The sequence below is a fragment of the Vollenhovia emeryi genome, unplaced genomic scaffold (genome assembly GCF_000949405.1).
Source record: "Vollenhovia emeryi isolate VEMERY1.0 unplaced genomic scaffold, V.emery_V1.0 DF939130.1, whole genome shotgun sequence".
NCBI classification, from domain to species: Eukaryota; Metazoa; Arthropoda; class Insecta; order Hymenoptera; family Formicidae; genus Vollenhovia; species Vollenhovia emeryi.
The window spans coordinates 79,674-97,359 of record NW_011967236.1 but is presented as its reverse complement, the minus strand read 5'-3'; the positions used below and the strand labels follow the sequence as shown (position 1 = coordinate 97,359).

At 38.6% G+C, this 17,686-nt stretch overlaps 1 protein-coding gene across 5 annotated transcripts; it reads left to right on the top strand.

Moving 5' to 3' along the window:
* The first annotated feature begins 3,607 nt into the window (after positions 1-3,607).
* On the top strand, positions 3,608-16,036 carry LOC105568239 (F-BAR domain only protein 2). Of its 5 annotated transcripts, XM_012023723.1 has the most exons (12): positions 3,608-3,939; positions 4,866-5,123; positions 5,465-5,660; positions 5,737-6,075; positions 10,313-10,412; positions 11,691-11,952; positions 12,768-12,817; positions 12,890-13,038; positions 13,434-13,914; positions 13,990-14,206; positions 14,328-14,676; positions 15,059-16,036. In XM_012023723.1, exons 1-12 carry the CDS (start codon positions 3,673-3,675, stop codon positions 15,127-15,129), a joined length of 2,739 nt encoding a protein of 912 aa, XP_011879113.1. In that variant the 5' UTR covers positions 3,608-3,672; the 3' UTR covers positions 15,130-16,036. The 5 variants fall into 5 exon arrangements, with proteins under 5 accessions (XP_011879113.1, XP_011879115.1, XP_011879112.1 ...); XM_012023725.1 differs by having other exon boundaries at positions 5,737-5,862; positions 12,768-13,038; XM_012023722.1 differs by having other exon boundaries at positions 10,313-10,403; positions 12,768-13,038.
* The last annotated feature ends 1,650 nt before the right edge of the window (positions 16,037-17,686 follow it).

The following is a 17,686-nucleotide window of genomic DNA, read 5'->3' as shown; positions in this document are numbered from 1 at the left end:
TCCGCAGCGGAGCGACGAAGGGGCAGGGGGAGAGGGACCGACTCGCCGGGCGGGCGAAGGGGCCCTACCGAGGATTGATGACCACCACCTTTAATGCCGTTTGTATGTAGCGGCGCGAGTAAGCGCCTCGCCTTACAGTAATTAGCTCAACAAACGCGCCACCCTGTCCCATCAATTGCTACCCTACACTCGCTCGACCCGTCGCCCTCTTTCCCTCCTTCTCTCCCCCCCCGCCCCCTCTCTCTCTCTCTCTCTCTCTCTCTCTCTCTCTCTCTCTCTCTCTCTCTCTTTCTCTCTTTCTTTCTTTCTCTCTCTTTCTGTGCCTGTCTGTCTCTCTCTGTCTCTGTCTCTCCCTCCCCTCCCACCTCTCTCCTCGTCCTCTGTACCTATCTTACGTGCACTTACCCTCCTCCTCCCCACGTCTCACATACTGAACAAACTCGTAGCGTGAAACACGCTTGAATAAAGGAAAACATCGGGTCCGATCTGCAACTCATTGACATGTGCATTCTAGTGCAGCCTGGCGTACGCGCGGCTCGGGCTACGCGTTTATCTCTTTTTACGCGCGTGGTTGAAGGACACCTGCCGCGCGTCAGTTTTCCCCCCCGCCGCCCGTCTGTACCGTCTCGCAATTAGCCTCCTCTAATTGCCGGGGTATTCACGCGCGTTCGCGGCACCGACGCCCGTTGCCCGCGGCGAGAATCCGCGAGCCTACGCGCCGGGGAGATCGTCCGCGAGGGCAAGTCCCCGCCGGGGTCGTATCGAGCTCGCGACCGAGACGACGGGGATCTCGCGCCAAGAGACGGAATCTGATTCCACTAATTGTTCGATGCCGTTAACCCTACGTTAACTTGCGGGTTTTTTTTCTGAGTAAACGCCGCTGCTCGCGCGAGGTGTATTTTACGTTACATCTCAATTTTTACTGCTCCTCTTATGCATGGTCTACAATACGTGGAGTATGGAGTAAGCGTGGAGTAAGAAGTAAGGGAGAGCCCTAACTTCTAGCTTTTGGTGTAAGGAAGCTGAAATACGGGCATGATTTTTAAAATAATTGTAACACTGATTGATGGCATTTTGATTCACCGAGAGTAAGCCTAAAGGCTAGTCTACAATACATGGAGTAAGCTGGAGTAAACTGGAGTAAGGAGTAGGAGTAAGGAAATAAATCCATTTTATTTCTTACTCTTACTTCAGCTCTTAGGCTTACTCTCGGATAATCAAAATGCCATCAATCAGTGTTACAAATATTTTAAAAATTATGCCTGTATCTCAGCTGCCTTACACCAAAAGCTAGAAGTTGGGGCTCTCTCTTACTCCTTACTCCACGCTTACTCCACGTATTGTAGATCGGCGCTAAGAGCTGAAGTAGGAGTAAGAAATAAAATGGATTTATTTCGTTACTCCTACTCCTTACTCCAGCTTACTCCATGTATTGTAGACCAGCCTTTAAGGCCAATGTCCACGATGCTAGAACTTGGTCCAAGTTCTAGCATCGTGGACATTGGGCTTTACCCTAGTAGCAACAGTGCGTTGGCTGAACTTTCGGCACCCAATACAACCAAATATTGGGCCAATGTTTCACCAATTCTCATTCCACACTTAACAATAGTGTGGAATGAGAATTGGACGTAAAAGTACTGTTTAAAACTACTGTTGCCCCTCAACTTCCCACGTAACAAATCTCTGTCATTACATTTTACGTTCATCTACAAAACATCGCTGTTGTATTTTTCTTGCGTATTTTTCAACTAGATTTAATCTCTTTTTTTTCCTTAAAGAAAGACACTTCCCAAATATTACTGTACAAGCAGCAGAAAAATTAATGAATTATCGCCACTTACCATTTGTGTATTAGCTTCACTCACGTTAAAAAATGCAATAGCAAAATGCAATCGACACTGACGTCAGGGACAGATACATCGTTAAAAATATTATAACATGTCAAATGCAAATTTAATAATGAAACTGGTAGTTACTACAATATTGTCACATTTGGTTCCTACATTTTTATTATCTATATTTAATTTTTTTGTTAATTTATCCTAAAAATCGTGTGAGACAACGTGGCATTTAAAAACTCTCATAAAATTCTTCCAAATGCCACGATGTCCCACGATTACACGATTTCCAGGGTAAATTTTAAGAGATAATTCTCTCCGAGTATGTACATGTCGGCCACGACTTGCTCCGAACGAAGCTTTACACCCAAGATCATCTCGTGTCTAGTCAGGTGCAGTTTTTGAAGCACCATCTGACCGATGAAACGGCCTGTAGCGTTTCGAGATTGTACTTGAGATGATCTTGGATATAAGATTAGACTATGAATACCGGACTACGGAGCCATAGAGTTTTACAAATGTGCGTGTACCTTCGCATCTAGTTGATTATATAATAGCACTCGCGTACTATGAATACGTAGACGTTGGTGCGGCGAGTGTAAAGAAAAATGCGCACATGAACACTTACTTATTTCTATATTATTATCTTGACAAAGAAGTAAAGTCAGGTATGAATCTGACCGCGCTGACGTTTTGTCACGAAACGCTTTTTTTTCCGAGGGCGCTACAAATCTCCATTGACCAATGGTACATATTTATCTGCAACTCTTTCTCTCCTAACGCACATTGTCGAGATAAGATAGTTGTCACTTCCCCTTTTTGAGTATCCCGCATCGGAGATTGCCACGGGCGCCGATGTAAAACGGACTGTTTACGAAAGATTCTTTCACAATAAAATCAGAGCAGAAATTGAGACGTATAACCGCCGGGAGTAATCGGTACAATAGGATGACAAGGGCAATAATACGTAATGACAGCTTATTACGGCGACGTCACTCGAGCGGTTCTGCTCAATGTGGATTTACCGCGTGACCAGAGTTCAAGTGTTAAACGGCTAAGTGGTCTTAAGTACTGCTCCAATGCATATCTCTCGGTCGTAGTATTCTAATTGCAGAATTTTTACGCATCTCCTTCCGACGGGAAAAATGGATGGCCCGCAACTCTCCGCGGTCGTCCCTTACACCAATTCCCAGAGTTTCGAATTTAAAACGCGCGCACACGCACGTTTACATATAATCATGGGTGTCTGTGGTGCATTTGCAATTTTAATTTTAATTACAACATTCTCTCTGATGAATGTGAAGTTGATTGCTTCTCGGTGAAAATGTCAAGGAAAGTCGTTACTTTCATATCGTCATTTTGTACCTTTATTAGGTTTTAAAAATTGACCATTTATTAAACTCTATTTGATATAGAGAAAAGGGCACAATTTCGTTATCCGTTTTCTTCGATGCCGAGAGCCTTTTCTTCAAGTGTTGATAAATTTGAAAATTAATATTCAAACCTTCGACATTTCTATTAGGAAGACAAACTTGGCTTCCAATTCATTAAGGGGTCTATCGTTAAATTAAAATAGTCGCGGAACATTATATAAGCGCGTCACGCGATTGGGATGGGTTCAAACACCTGCTTTGTTGAAGATGAAAAGAGATAATACGGGCGAAAGTTGAATGGTAGTTAGGGATCAAGTTCAACGTGCACTTAATCCGAGTAAAGTTCAATAATCAAAGACCAATGAAATTTTCGATTTAATTGAGGAAGATACTGAAATACTATTTTTTTCTTATCATTCAAGGGCGAAAAGAACAATGGATTTGACGTGTTGTACCATAACATGAAGCATGGTGTAATCGCCAGCAAGGAATTGGCTGAATTTTTGCGAGAGAGATCAGCCATAGAGGAGAACAATTATAAGCTTCTTAGTAAGGTAGCAAAACAGGCGAGTAATAGCACGCAAGGAACATTCGCACCTGTATGGGCCGCCTTGAGAGGCGCCGCCGAGAAACTCGCTGTTTTACACTTCCAAATGGCCCAGCGAGTCTCCGAACTCATAAAAGATGTGTCAAAATATGCGGATGAGCTACACAAGAAACATAAGGCTGTACGTAATTGCATTTCCCTATTTAATTATCGTATTATTGTCTCACTAATCAGTATGAAACTTAAAATTGCACTCGAAGGTGTTTATTTTATTAACTCCCGGAGTTAGCTACAATCTGTCACAAATTTTGACAATAAGTAAATTATTTTATTATGCCATAAGCGTGCTGGTGTTTTCCCATTAGAAAACACCTTTTAGTTTACATTCTCATGTAAATTTTAGTTTACGTAAGCTTGGTTTTAATTCCTGGGCCTCTTAGTCTATGCGTCAGTTTAATTCATTTTAATCTACTTGCTAGTTGATTAGGTTTGATTTATATTTTACAATATATATTATATTTTACAAAAGTTGTCTATTTCCTCCTTTACGGTTGGCATACGTAAAAGTACTTGAAGTTAGGCTTATTAAAGCTAAAACGTTTACTGTTTACTTTATATACACACGCTATTTAAGTAAATTATTCGAGTTAATTATTGGAGGGAATAAAAACGTAAAATAATATTCACGGCTTTTCAGTGCTCGCATAGTTGGCCTTTCTCCCCTTTTAACTTGCATTGCATTAAACGAGCTTAATTTCCACTTAATGTCTCCCTATTTAACTTGTTGGCTAAATGTACCTCTTAATTTTAAAATACATCTAATGTTACACTCTTCTCTCATTGATTTGGTTGCGGTGTCAGAGTAAGATACAACGCTATCTTTTTTTTTTCACGATTGCCACGCTGTGTAAAATATGTTAGATACGTGCTCCATAAATTATCAGTATCCGCCCACATTGTTGGGTCGGTAGATTCTCATTGTCAGGCAATCAAGTCAGCGATGCGCAGTGGCCCTATCTATCGTAGCCGGCACATCAATTCATTTCCATTAATTCGTAATCAAAATAGTTTAACTGGAGAATAACGAATATGTACCGATGCATTTAGGTGAAGGAAGAAGAATCGTCTACTTTAGAAGTTGTACAAAGTATACAGAGCATTACGGTAACGTTACACAAGGCGAAGGACATGTGTATGCAAAAGCGCCTCGAATTAGAGAAATTGAAGAAGGACAATGCCAGTCAGAGGGAGCTGGAGAAGGCGGAGGGCAAGTTTAAAAAGGCACAAGATGATTACAAGACGCTGGTAGACAAGTACACGGTCATACGAAACGACTTCGAGGCGAAAATGACTCAGGCTTGCAGGGTACTAATTCTTAATTAAAATGTAGAACGTCAGTGTTATCTTGACCGTACCTGGCATTTTTAATAATACAGATTTATTGCGAAGAATATTACCTCAGCCAGGGTTTGAACCTGGACCTCCCTACACTCTTAGGCGGGCGTCTCGCCAATTCGACCACTGAGGCGAAATTTTCTGTATTATTAAAAATGCCAGGTCTGGTCAAGCAAACACTGGCGTTGTTAATTACCGCTGGCGAAGCTGTAGAACATTTTGATTAGTTAAAATGTAGACCTGCGAGAGATAATATTGTCGCGCGGGCGATTGACGAGGCGTGCTAATCAATGTACGTTTTCGTTACCAAGCGGTTCCAAGATGTGGAGGAGACGCATCTGAAGCACATGAAGGAGTTTCTGAATACGTACGCGGACGTTTTGCAAACCAATCACGAGCAGGTCGGCCAGGTGCATATCGATTTCAAACGGCAGTGCGTTGATATGACGGTGGAGAAGCTGTTAGAGCAATTTGTTCAGAGTAAATACACGGGTTTCGAGAAACCAGGTAAAAAGGGAGTATTTTCGAAGACTTCCCTTCGTTTCTGCACTCCTTGATATCCGCTGACTTGTTTGTAAATCAGGTGTGATCGAGTATGAGGAAGTTATGACGAGTTTAGCAGAAATAACCAGCCACTCGCAGTCGGAAGGCAGCGTGGAGGCGTCTAAGGAAACATCAAAGGGAACCAACGGCGAAACAGGCGTAGCCGGTAACAGTCACAGTTCAAAAAAAGATCGGGGTTTAAAAGGGGAGGGTGGTACTTTGAGAGTACTGGACGGGGACAGGGGGAGGGTGATATTGGAAAAAGATAGAGAAAAAGAAAGGCAGAAGGAAAAGGACAGAGAACTGTCTCATGCACAAACCACCAAGGCTTCCCGCCGTACTACCTCGCTACTCAACCTGTTCATGTCCAACTCCCAGGGTAGGTTTCTTTCTCTCTCTTTCTAGCTCTCTTTCATCGAAGTTATATAGACTCTCGAAATTTTAATTATCTTTTTAATTGCAATAGTTTGAACCTACCTTGGCTCGATGCAATGAGATGCTACATCTCTTACACACGATATATTTCTTCCCGTTTTCTTTTTTTTGTAACATTTTTACGCTACGTCGATTACTTTCATCTTCATGTTATCGCACGAAAGGTGGATACGCTCTCCGCCGACGAAAAATTCTTTCGTTATCGTCTAGTGGTGAGCATTCATAAAACAAGTATCAGCATAACATTGCATACGTCTGGGTAGGCTTGTTCTGCCGTCTTTTATTTTATATATTCGTTAGTACCATATCATTGATCACATTGTACACTTGCCCAATTGAATTGCAGCACTCGATATCACAGATATATCAATTCGAATGATACGCAGTACGGTTTTTATCGACTTGTTTATGCTTATGTGGTTGTTGTGTTATACTTGCTTCTGCGTAACGATCTAACATTAGGTGGAGGATGACAAATAGAGTACCATTGTGTTCCAGGGAGTTTGTTTGTTTTTTTTTTTATGTTAATTTGGTTGCTAATTATATACTTTTATATGTGTATTACAAATTGTCCTTATACAATATGTGAAGGATTATTATTTTACTTTATTCATCCATTCAAAAGTGGGAAATTTATTGTAACAGTTTTTTTGCACAATTACAATATTTAATTTTGCCTCCAATTTTTGTGCATTTATGCATAGTCTCTTTTGTGTGTCGGGTATTACTTTAAGTATACGGACAGAAGTATCATGTGGCCATGTAGAATATTCTCACTCCTCTGGAACGCTTGGAAATGCCACTGAAAGTGTAAAGGTCATTAAAATTCGTATCGGTTTCGACTAACGTGCATAATAAGTGCGACACGGAGCGAGAGGAAAACAGGGCCATCAGTTGACGGGGGAGGTATTCAAAGACGTGAGAATGATGAGTGTTGTTTCAGACAAACAGAAGCAAGCAGGGTCGTCTGGTTCGGCACCTGCCACCCCTCAAGGGAACAACCTGCCTCCTGCTGTTCCACCTCCCAGCATCTCCAGGAACCCTCTCAGAGGATCTAAATGTAACAATTTACATTTTATTCCTGTACCCCGTTCTACCATACCCTCTCACTTTGTTGTTAGAATACAACATACAGCATACATTAGAGATTACTGATACCGATGTTAACTGCCGAGTACATTGATAAAGTAATTAACTCTGTACTTGATTCTCACTGATGCAACATACAATTAACGATTGTCGTGCTTCTGTTCGTACGATTTCTACTTCTCCTTCTCTTCCTTTCATTAAAGAATATTGAAAGAGTGTGAAATAACTTTGCACACAATTTTTCATCTGTTGCCTCAATAGTCACAATTTTAATCTGATGATCTCACTTGGTCGATCTATTAATATTGGCTCGAATATGAATGGCCAATTGTTAATTTGAAAATGTTTATTGCCGCATAAATTCTCAGATATAAACTTATTCTGTAATTTTACATAAATTAAAATACTTTCTTGCATTAATTTGTAAAAGGTTAGTCTTATTCGAGCATGTTTCACGTAGATCTTTATCTATAATATTTCTCTGTCGGTTATTCTCTCTTTACTGGTACTCGGTAACAGTGGCATTACTTCTATTTAAATATCTCGTATATTTTATGGTCGAACAGAACGTAATATGGTGAAATAAATTATCTACTGACTTATAGTGGTTGCGCGTATTACGATTCCTCCACTGTGCTCACTTTTAGAACAGCGATGTACGTATACTAACATTGTCCAAACGCTTCAAATTAATGTTACAATACATCTTTCGCCAAACCAATGAATTACATATTAAAGAAGTGCATTCTAGTGTAACATTAATTTCTGCTTCACGTATAACGCTCGTGCAAAATATTTCTTCACTTTGATTTATTATCCGCGTTTGAGACGGACCAAGGATCGGGAGGATACTTTCGTTTGAAGGAAGAAATATTTTTTTTGTTTGCTACACTTCACTAACGTTGAAAGACGCTTTTATAAAACGTAGGCGTATCTAGCAAATATATGGGATTAGAAATGTACGGGGAGTCTAATTACTTTCATAAAGTTTCACTTATAAATTGTTTTTCTAACAAATCTCTCTGTGGAATATATATTATCCGATTATGGCGATGTTTGCATCAGTTGTCTTGCACAACCACAATGAAATCTAGACAATTCTTATATATTTGTACAAACTGTATCACAGACTGTATCACCGAGTGCATTCGGTTCATTATGAAATCATCATTTGACAAAAAAAGCTTCGGACTTTTGTATATATTTAAAAATGTAATATATGTATATACACACATATATATACAAAATATATTTTGTGTATATATATTTTTTTTACCGCGAAAGATTAAAGATTAAATAACGTCGTTCATATATGTGTTAACATAGCTTCACTTTTGCCTTTCCGTTTAATTCTTTAACTCTTTTTTTTGTGTCATACAATTAAGAATAAATACACGGACGGGTTATATAATCGCGAGACGTACAATTCATATTCTAACTTCTTTACACGAGTCATGAGTGATCCAAATGCTAACACGTACCACTAATGAGCGTCCTGAATAGATTTACAATTACACAGATTGCGGCGTATAATTGTATCTACTTCTAAAGTTGATTCCGTAACATTGGTGCAGTGAGATAAAAAAAAAGAGAAATATGACTAAGCTAAAGGGAGTTGGACTTGAATAATGTTGAGATACAAGAGTGGGGTTGGCTACTGACGGGGCCGCAGGTGAGCCGTTTTTATAAAATTCCTAATTTGCATGGCTCACATGTTCTTTACATTTATTTTCCAAGTGCAGGAATATTTTTCTCTCTTTTCCAACAGCCTAATATAATTCTGAAAGCAATTATCCCGAGTTATATTCTTGTCGAGGATCGTTTCTATAGCATCTCCTGCAGCATTCACTACAATTGATCGATTATGGAACGTTTCTTTCTCTTTCGATTGCTCTTCTAAATATCTGTCCGTTTAATATCCAAGACTATTTTTGCATGCGATGTTAGATTGGCTTGCAGAGGACACGTCCCTCTGTGTGTACAATCTTCGAAAGAGAGGCGTGCAGAAGAATGTTGCAATGCATTTCTTATAGTGTCAATGTAGGTTTAGTAATTGTTAGAAAAACAATTTAAGAGGAATGTAGACGATGCCAGAGACCGTAGGACTTTTGATGGTGATGGTGCGTGGGATATCTTCATATTTCTACTAACGCGACGTGCTCCACTTCACAACTGAATTTTCTTTCCTGTATACCTCACTTTTGTATTCATTTGCATTCTTCGTTTGATGTAGGTATTCACTTATGTTAGTCGTTGTTTTACCAAGTGCTGACACGTGTTTTCTCGAAAGACGAAAAATGTTAGAAATTAGATCGGCTATTCGTGATCTATTCGTTAGAAACGGCACAATTTAAATGAAGAAAACAATCTAATTAGCGAGTAATAAATTGATCTTTGCGAGGAAACTCGTGTCTGCGTTATCGGAGAATGTGGAAGTTAATTAATTAATTACAACTGCATACAGGAATGCTAGTTATTAATACGACATGTGTCAATTTGTTTGTATTAGATGCTGTTTATTAGATCATGTTGCGCTACGTCTCGATCACTTGGAAAGTAAATTCTTTAATATTTTCATTTCCCATTAAATTTTATAGTTACACACTGTCGCCTATCTAAATATTACAAATGTTGAGACGGAATATAACAATTTATATATATTTTTTTTCTTATACAAGCAGCAGCAGTTCTCGTATAAACTGTACACTGTATATTTGAGTAGATACATATTCGTGTAGATAGTAATGCAACTATGTAGTTTTTCTGCCTTTTTTCATTTTATTCGTACATAGTTTGGTTGTTGTTATTAGTAGAAATGCTATCGATATCTCTTGTGATACTTTTTTAATATCAGCATCGGTTTTTCTCCCATTATATAACTATACAATATTCTATTATTGCATAAATATTTGAGTGTAGTGAATTTAACAAGAGTTTAGAACATTAATTCCGCAGATAGAAATAAATTCATAGTTTGCAGTAACCGTGAGAGTTTAATTCGCATAAAGTATATGTTTAATGAGTAGCTAGTGCATATATCACAATACATATACCGTCCTATTGTCTACATTTGGGGTGTCCACGACCAACAGGGTTCCTACGCAGTAGGAGAGAAAAACGAAAGGAGAAGAAGGCGAAGAAGAAGAAGGACCTCATGGACACGAGCAGCAACAAAGAAGAAAAGTCTGACCTGTCAGTACATGCATGCACAGCAGACCTAGTGCACATAAAATCAGTTTCACAACCAGCAGACAAATTCTACTTGTACTCTAACAAAGGAAATGGGGTAAACCGCTGAGGACATTGCAGATTCTGCGGCATTACTGGGCATTTTTTGGGTATTAGTTTGGGCATGATAAAGACAAAATAAGATAAAGTAATGCCCACTGGGCATTAGTAGGTGCACATGATTTTAGTCAGCGGTTTACCTCGCGGGAAATGTTTATATCTAAGATTTTATATTAAATCTATTATCGCTGGATGTGAATCTTAGACTTGGAATGATTCGTTGTTGGATTCTATTTGTTTGTTTGGATTCTATTTGTTTGTTTGAGATACTGCACATTATAATTTTCTATCAGTCATTACCAATCACAGATATACGGGGTAGAGTCTGCAAATGCTTTCTTTCCATATTACAGACGTTGAAAGCTGTACATTATTGGGTGCCAATGTTCAAATAAACTGTCACAAGTAGGATAATTTGGAAGTTGCTGAAACTTTCTAAATATCTGTTATTTTGTAAATTCAGACAATATTTCGAGAACATATCACTGAACCGTGAAATCAATTAAATTATTGGCTCTTTTTTAATAATATTGTTCCTTTGTACTATGTGGTAATAAGAATAACACGTTTCTTCTGCAAAATGTAGAATTTCTTTCATTTTATTCATCTGTTAGATACAAAATAATAACTATTTACTTTCAGTAACTTGTAACTATTCGATATCGCTCGAATGATACAGTTACTATACAACGGACTACCGAATAACAATGAGTTGTACAATTTTAATTTTCGTTACTACATTGATTTCTCTTGGACTAATCCTAGTTTGTGCTGTCAATGGTTATTACCGAAAGCACACCTTTCGTATATGTTTACCTTTAGCTTTATACTACTTTTGATAAAATATCAAGAAACAGTCTTTATCAGCCATCAGACTGATTTCTCGTTTCTCGATAAATTGAAAATGGAAATTCTACTGAAATCCACGTATATATTTGAAAGTTAGAAGACTGCAAAATTCGGAAAGAAAGCATTTATAGATCCATGTACAGCATTTCTTTATCAATGCAGTAGAGTACTTGGTACTCGTTAACTTTATCTCACGTATCATGCCTATAAGCGCAACAACTTTATTATTTTAGCACGCTTCTAGCATGAAAAAGTTTTTATTGTGTAATGCACTGGGCCTGCTGGAACTTACAAAAGTATATTATTGTAAGTGATTTGTCATGAACACAATAGGGAGGACAAGGAAGACAGCAGAAAATCAGAAACGCCAACGCCGGAGGTGGATGAGGATGGTTTTTGTATTAGACCGAAGCCAGATCCGTGGGAAAACGAAAAGGGGTTCTATTCCAGTTCAGATACTGATTCGGAGGATGAGAGGGAACGTAAAATTCGAGTGGAAATAAAACCTCTCAGCAATGGTGGTGCACCCATGAGCGCTAGTGTGGACGAATTGAGGGCGACAGTGGAAAATTTATCTTTATCACCTGCACCAACAGTGAGTTATACTCTCGGCTGAAAAATCACGTATTGTGCGTTATACATCGCGACTCACGACCAAAATAATAGATGTTATTCCGTGACTTGGAAGAAGGCAAAAGTATGATATATATTTAGACATACTTGTATGATTTTATTTGAGTTGCGAAGTAATATTGATAATATAAAGAAACAGACATACAAAGCAATATTTTTATTTCAATGTAATACTATTACAAAAATGTATATAATACTATATAAAATTGTACTATAGACGTCTTAGATTGTTCCAGAGCCTTTCAGAGGCTTCTGGGACGGTGCAAGATGTATAGGACGGAAAGAGGATTATGTTGAAATTATAAGTCCATACTACATACGTTGTATACAGGGTGTTTGATAATAAGAGTAACATCCAAAGAAGATAAGTAGAGCAGGTTAAATAGTAGAAAAGTCCTGTTTTGAAATTTTTAATAAATAATATACACAGTATTTGAGGAGTGTAAATGTACGCTAATTTGTAGATTTTTCTTCATTAACTTATTTATATTACCATAACGCAAAAGTACGTATAATTTACAAAGTATAATAGCATATACAGTACAATACATGTAGCGTAGTATTATATACTATTGATTTCTTCATCTTCCTCAGATGACTTTAAATCAAAATGTTTCCTCTAGAGAAATATTATCAATATTGTATTTTTCGTACCTACTTTTCAAAGAAAAATTTCTTTCTTGGTCGTATTACGATTTTTGGAATGCTTGGTGTATATATGTCATTAAAGAAAAAAATGTTATTCGCTTTTCTGACGGTAACTCATGTTTCGAACAGGGACGTAGAGGATCGAATACTGATTCCGATCATCACATGAAAAGGTCTCAGTCAGTGTCACAACAATTAGGAGGTAAGCCAAGCTCAGATTTACTTGGCCTAAACTTGTTCAATCCTAGCAGTACGCCGTCGAGCGCATCGACACCGACCGGTAGCCATCCTTACGCCCCGCTGCAGAGCCCACCGCCACTTTCCACATCGCCGACCCCATCGCAGCCGCCGCCGCCACAATCCGCGCCGCCTACACATTCTCATACCCGATTCCCAATAGGTAAAACCCTATCAACGAGTTTATCCGCTTGCCGGGTGGCAGATACAAATTTGCTAAGTCACCATCGAATCTGTGAATATGTTAAAGTTTGCGAAACTTGTAACGTCAAATAGCGACTGAACTTACTATTACTGACACTGTACGATACGTGCAAAAGAGAAACATTATTAAGAAACGAGTTAAGAATATTATAAAAATTGTAGCGTGTCACATCTAATGCTCTCATGATCCAATGTAATTGCAAATAGCCATCATTTTTGACGACTGTATAGAGATAAATTCGGCATAGCGATGTATTTAAATTGAAACATTTTTCATTTGTATGGAATTAAGAATAAGAGGAGACAAGAGTTTACGAGAAGGAATCAATCTAATTCTCTTTCTTCTTGTTTTAGATGGGGATTTATTTTCGGAAGTTGGAGATATCACGCCGGCCTTACCGCCCAAGCAGTCCGCATCCTCGACACCAACGGGATCAATCGTGATACCTAGACCGCCGTCGCGTCGAGGAGAGGGTCCGTCGCCACGCGGCAGAATGTCACCCGCAACGATATCCCGCGCCGACAGCGTCGCCAGCCTGGAATTTCGCACCGCTGGCGTAGGCGTGGGCTCCTCGCGGGGACCATCTCCACTCACGATCGGCCTAGCTGACACCATCCCGCTGGCGGTGGCGTTCCACGAGATAGTGCATTCCTACTTCCGCGGCACGGACGAGACCCGCTGCCAGGTGAAGCTGAGCGGTGATATGATGCTCTCGTTTCCGGCCGGCATCGTCACGGTCCTGGCGAATAATCCCAGTCCTGCCAAACTGACCTTTCGCGTGAGGAACACCAACAGGTTGGAGAGGTTGTTGCCGAACAGCCAGCTTATCAGCATGTAAGTCATTTCGGTTGGTCCTTCAAATCGAGAGAAGGCAGTTTGATAAAAAGAGTGACCGTGGGATGCTTCCAGGGACGCAACTCAGACTACCGTCGACAGTACAATTTTCGAATTCAACATGAGTGCCTTAACTATGTTGCTACGGCGGCAAGCTGAACAGAATCCCTCGGCCTCGTATTTCAATGTGGACATCCTAAAGTACCAGATCAAATGCAAAGAAGGCGCCAGCTCGTGCCCTTTTCAATTAGTTGCATATTGGAAGTGTGAAACGGGTCACACCGATCTCAAGGTATCCGACCGTCTCTGTCATCTCATTAAGAAGATATTCATGAGAGACAAAGGCAACAATTTTATCTCTCTATCTCGCTTCACGTGACAGCTGTTGTAAGTTTGATTGCTTTCGATTTTAGATCGATTACAAGTACAACAGTCGCGCCATGGCCTCACCGAGCCCCTTGTTAAATCTCCACGTTGCGGCTCCCATCGACGGTGGTTTCAAATCGTTCAATAGCAAACCGCCGGCACAGTGGCTGCCTGATACAAATCGCGTACTATGGAAATTCACGGAGCTTTCGCAGCACAGCGAGGGTAACGGAGTCGGATCCCTGAAGGCACGAGTCGAGCTCGAACACGGCCCGGGCAGTCAGGGAACGATATTCACTCAATTCAATTGCGAAGGGACCACATTGTCGGGTGTCGAATTTGAGCTTATAGGCTCTGGATATCGATTGAGCTTGGTGAAGCGAAAATTTGTATCCGGTATGTTAATCAGATTATTAGGCGTCTTTTAATCATTGCGTGATTACGTAAGAGCAATCGTATGAAGAGAATAATTTTTGTGCCACTTAAGGATATAACGAGATACCACATTATAGAGAATATTGTTTTATTAATGGAATATATAATATACATTAACAGTATGTATCGAGAGGAACGTTCTGTAAGTAACAACGACTGTGACGCGCGATATTGAACCTCCATGTCGAGCTATCGTTGTTCCATGTGTTTTTCTATCAAAATGAAATAATCTCGTCACGTAGAAAATATTATATTCTTTACAATGAAAAAAACGATATCGATAAGCATAATTCTTGTGACTTGACTAGTTGTCACAAGATTTGAGGAAATGAAATTGTTTCAGGAAAATATATATGTGACGGAGACTCGGATTCGCGCTCGAGATATGCCACGCCGCCATCTAATGCAGATTGACGACTTCCAGAATGGGCGCCTCAATGGGAGAGCCAGCCCATTTAATATTGGTACTTGCTTAATCATTCACTGCCCATATCACGACTATCGATCGTTCATGTTCCGATTACGCGTGGAGAAGCTTGTTGGATACCAAAGTGTGCATCGGCCGAAGATCAAACGGATCTTTTTGTAAAAATCAGGTATTGCGAAACGTAGATAGAAGTAAAGGCGTCTTACAGCCAAAATAATATGCCTTCTCCGATGAAAGGCATACGAACTTGAATCATATTCTCTGTGCGCAAGTCTTCATTTGTATTAGCCATACTATATTTTATCTCGACGAAAACATACAATTACATACAATTAGGAAATTTAGGTTTAAGACAACATGTTCAACACTAAATGCGCTGCTATTAAGTGCAAGTCGATTATTTACGACTTTGCGACTAGAACGAACAGATAGAACCAAAAGTCCGACTTTATGCAAGATGCGCTACGACGAATATGCATTCTATGTGTTTTATATATACTCGTATATTTTTTAATTTTTTATATATTCCCCGCATTAGGGTACTACTATACTAAACTAATAATATTACTGTTTTAACGAAGTTTCTACGATAGTAGAATATGCGAGCAGTCATTTTCGTCGAACGAGAGAGATTCTCACACGAAGATCTTTGGTGTCCAGCATACTCTCCGACACGGTAACTTCCGCCATTTGACAATTTTTCTCTCTCTTTCTCTCTACATAATCAAAATACGTCGCGGCGTTTTTAATTATCTTTTGAAACAATGTACAATGCTCTTTAGTTTATTGTTACGTTCTACATTATTTTAATGCAATATGTTAGCATTATGTATGGTTAGTAACAGCGCGGAAGGATAAAAAATATAAACGACATATAAATGCCGAGTAAGTATATTAATTATACATATATGTACATTTAACATTTATACTTTTTGGAAGGAAGGGGCATATTATTTTGCGCGTGGCGCGCGAGCTTTTCGAAAAGATTCTGATACGTACACTAATTTAGTTTATTTTTATGCGCGCGAAGATGATAATATTAAATAGAAAGCTGTATGATAAGGCGCGAGTAAAAACTGTTTCTCCGGTGGGAATAACGAGATAGCGAGGAATGATAGCAGGAGAAATAGAGATAAAGAGTTTAAATCAACGATACTTTTTTAAACGTTAGCACATGTTGGACGCGAGACGAATCAAATACGATTCTGTATTTTTGAACGTTTAAATGTTAAAACACAATTTTCGACGTCGATAACAGGATCTTAGCTTTAGGTATAGCTAACGGCGAACATGGAAAGTCGTTTATCTAAATGTTTCAAACTGAGATTCTTAGTATTATACGTAAAAACGCTGAAAGTTTCGTACCTATTGCGATTGTGGCGTGTTCCGTTTTCGCCTGTAAGAACGTATTCTCGTTATATAGTTATATCACACTCGTTCACACATGTCACATCCATTGCTTTATACAAATTAATTTAATCAATTACGAGATATCATAAAAGTAACGTTAAGGCATTTTATACAAAAACATTGAGTCTCAATAAGTAAGTCAATTTCCTGAAGGCATTATCAAACGGGTGATTTATTTGCTATTAGTAGTTTACCTTGGCATTGATCCATCGGAAATTAATAACGAAGATTAATTGGGACAATCGCAAATATTCTGAACTTAATTTGATCCGGTAGTCAATTTGATAAATTTAATTCGTGCGTAGGATATATAATTCTTTTTTTTTAATGACACCAATTGATTGTGATAATAATCGTATTATCGTGCAATATAAAATTGATTTAAAAAACAATTTTGTTTCTGAACATTTCCAAATTATCTATTACGGTGGTATTTAGCCCATTAAAAGCCATTATTATGGTAGACGAACATAGTTAAAGCAAAATTGTTTTTACTTTTGGAATTTTACACACCACACACACACACACACACACACACACACACACAAAACATGATGTATTAATAGCAAAATTGAAAATAATCTTGTTAATTCAATAATAATAGTACTAATGAAATAATATTTTATTATAACAAGATTATGACATACTTGTTTCATTAATATTGTTATTAACAAAATTATTTTCAATTACGCTGCCAACTAATGTTGTTAGTACATCATTTTTCTCGTGTGCACGTATGTACATATATTTTTTGTATGTGTGTGTAACTTTTTTAACTTGTAAAATTTTTGTCTCCTAAAAGTGAATCTGTTGGTTGTTAACGCGTTAAATATCGATCTTTTATTGATACGATGTTTCTTATTCTTACAAAGTAACAAAATTGTTCTTCTTATATCATTCGTTTCTCCGAGTATTTTATTCCATCCAGATATACTTCGAAAATCGCGGAATCAAATTTTTTTTAGATACGCGACGTATATATAAGATTGCGAAATAACTCTTGTTACTCTTGTAAGAAGTCTGATTCGAAATCATACGGTCTGGCATATATTGGATACTTTTCTTTCGTTTTTACATCGACGATGAGCGACAATCGCTGTCCCTGGTCTAAGAGAATTCAATTCTCCTACACTT

What these genes read in the sequence shown, in the direction of transcription:
- LOC105568239 (XM_012023721.1), top strand. Translation starts at nt 3,673, where the DNA reads ATGAAGCATGGTGTAATCGCCAGCAAGGAATTGGCTGAATTTTTGCGA. An exon ending in CACGGGTTTCGAGAAACCAG is followed by an intron (nt 5,661 to 5,736) that starts GTAAAAAGGGAG and finishes TTTGTAAATCAG; the next exon opens with GTGTGATCGAGTATGAGGAA. An exon ending in CTTTATCACCTGCACCAACA is followed by an intron (nt 11,953 to 12,767) that starts GTGAGTTATACT and finishes TGTTTCGAACAG; the next exon opens with GGACGTAGAGGATCGAATAC.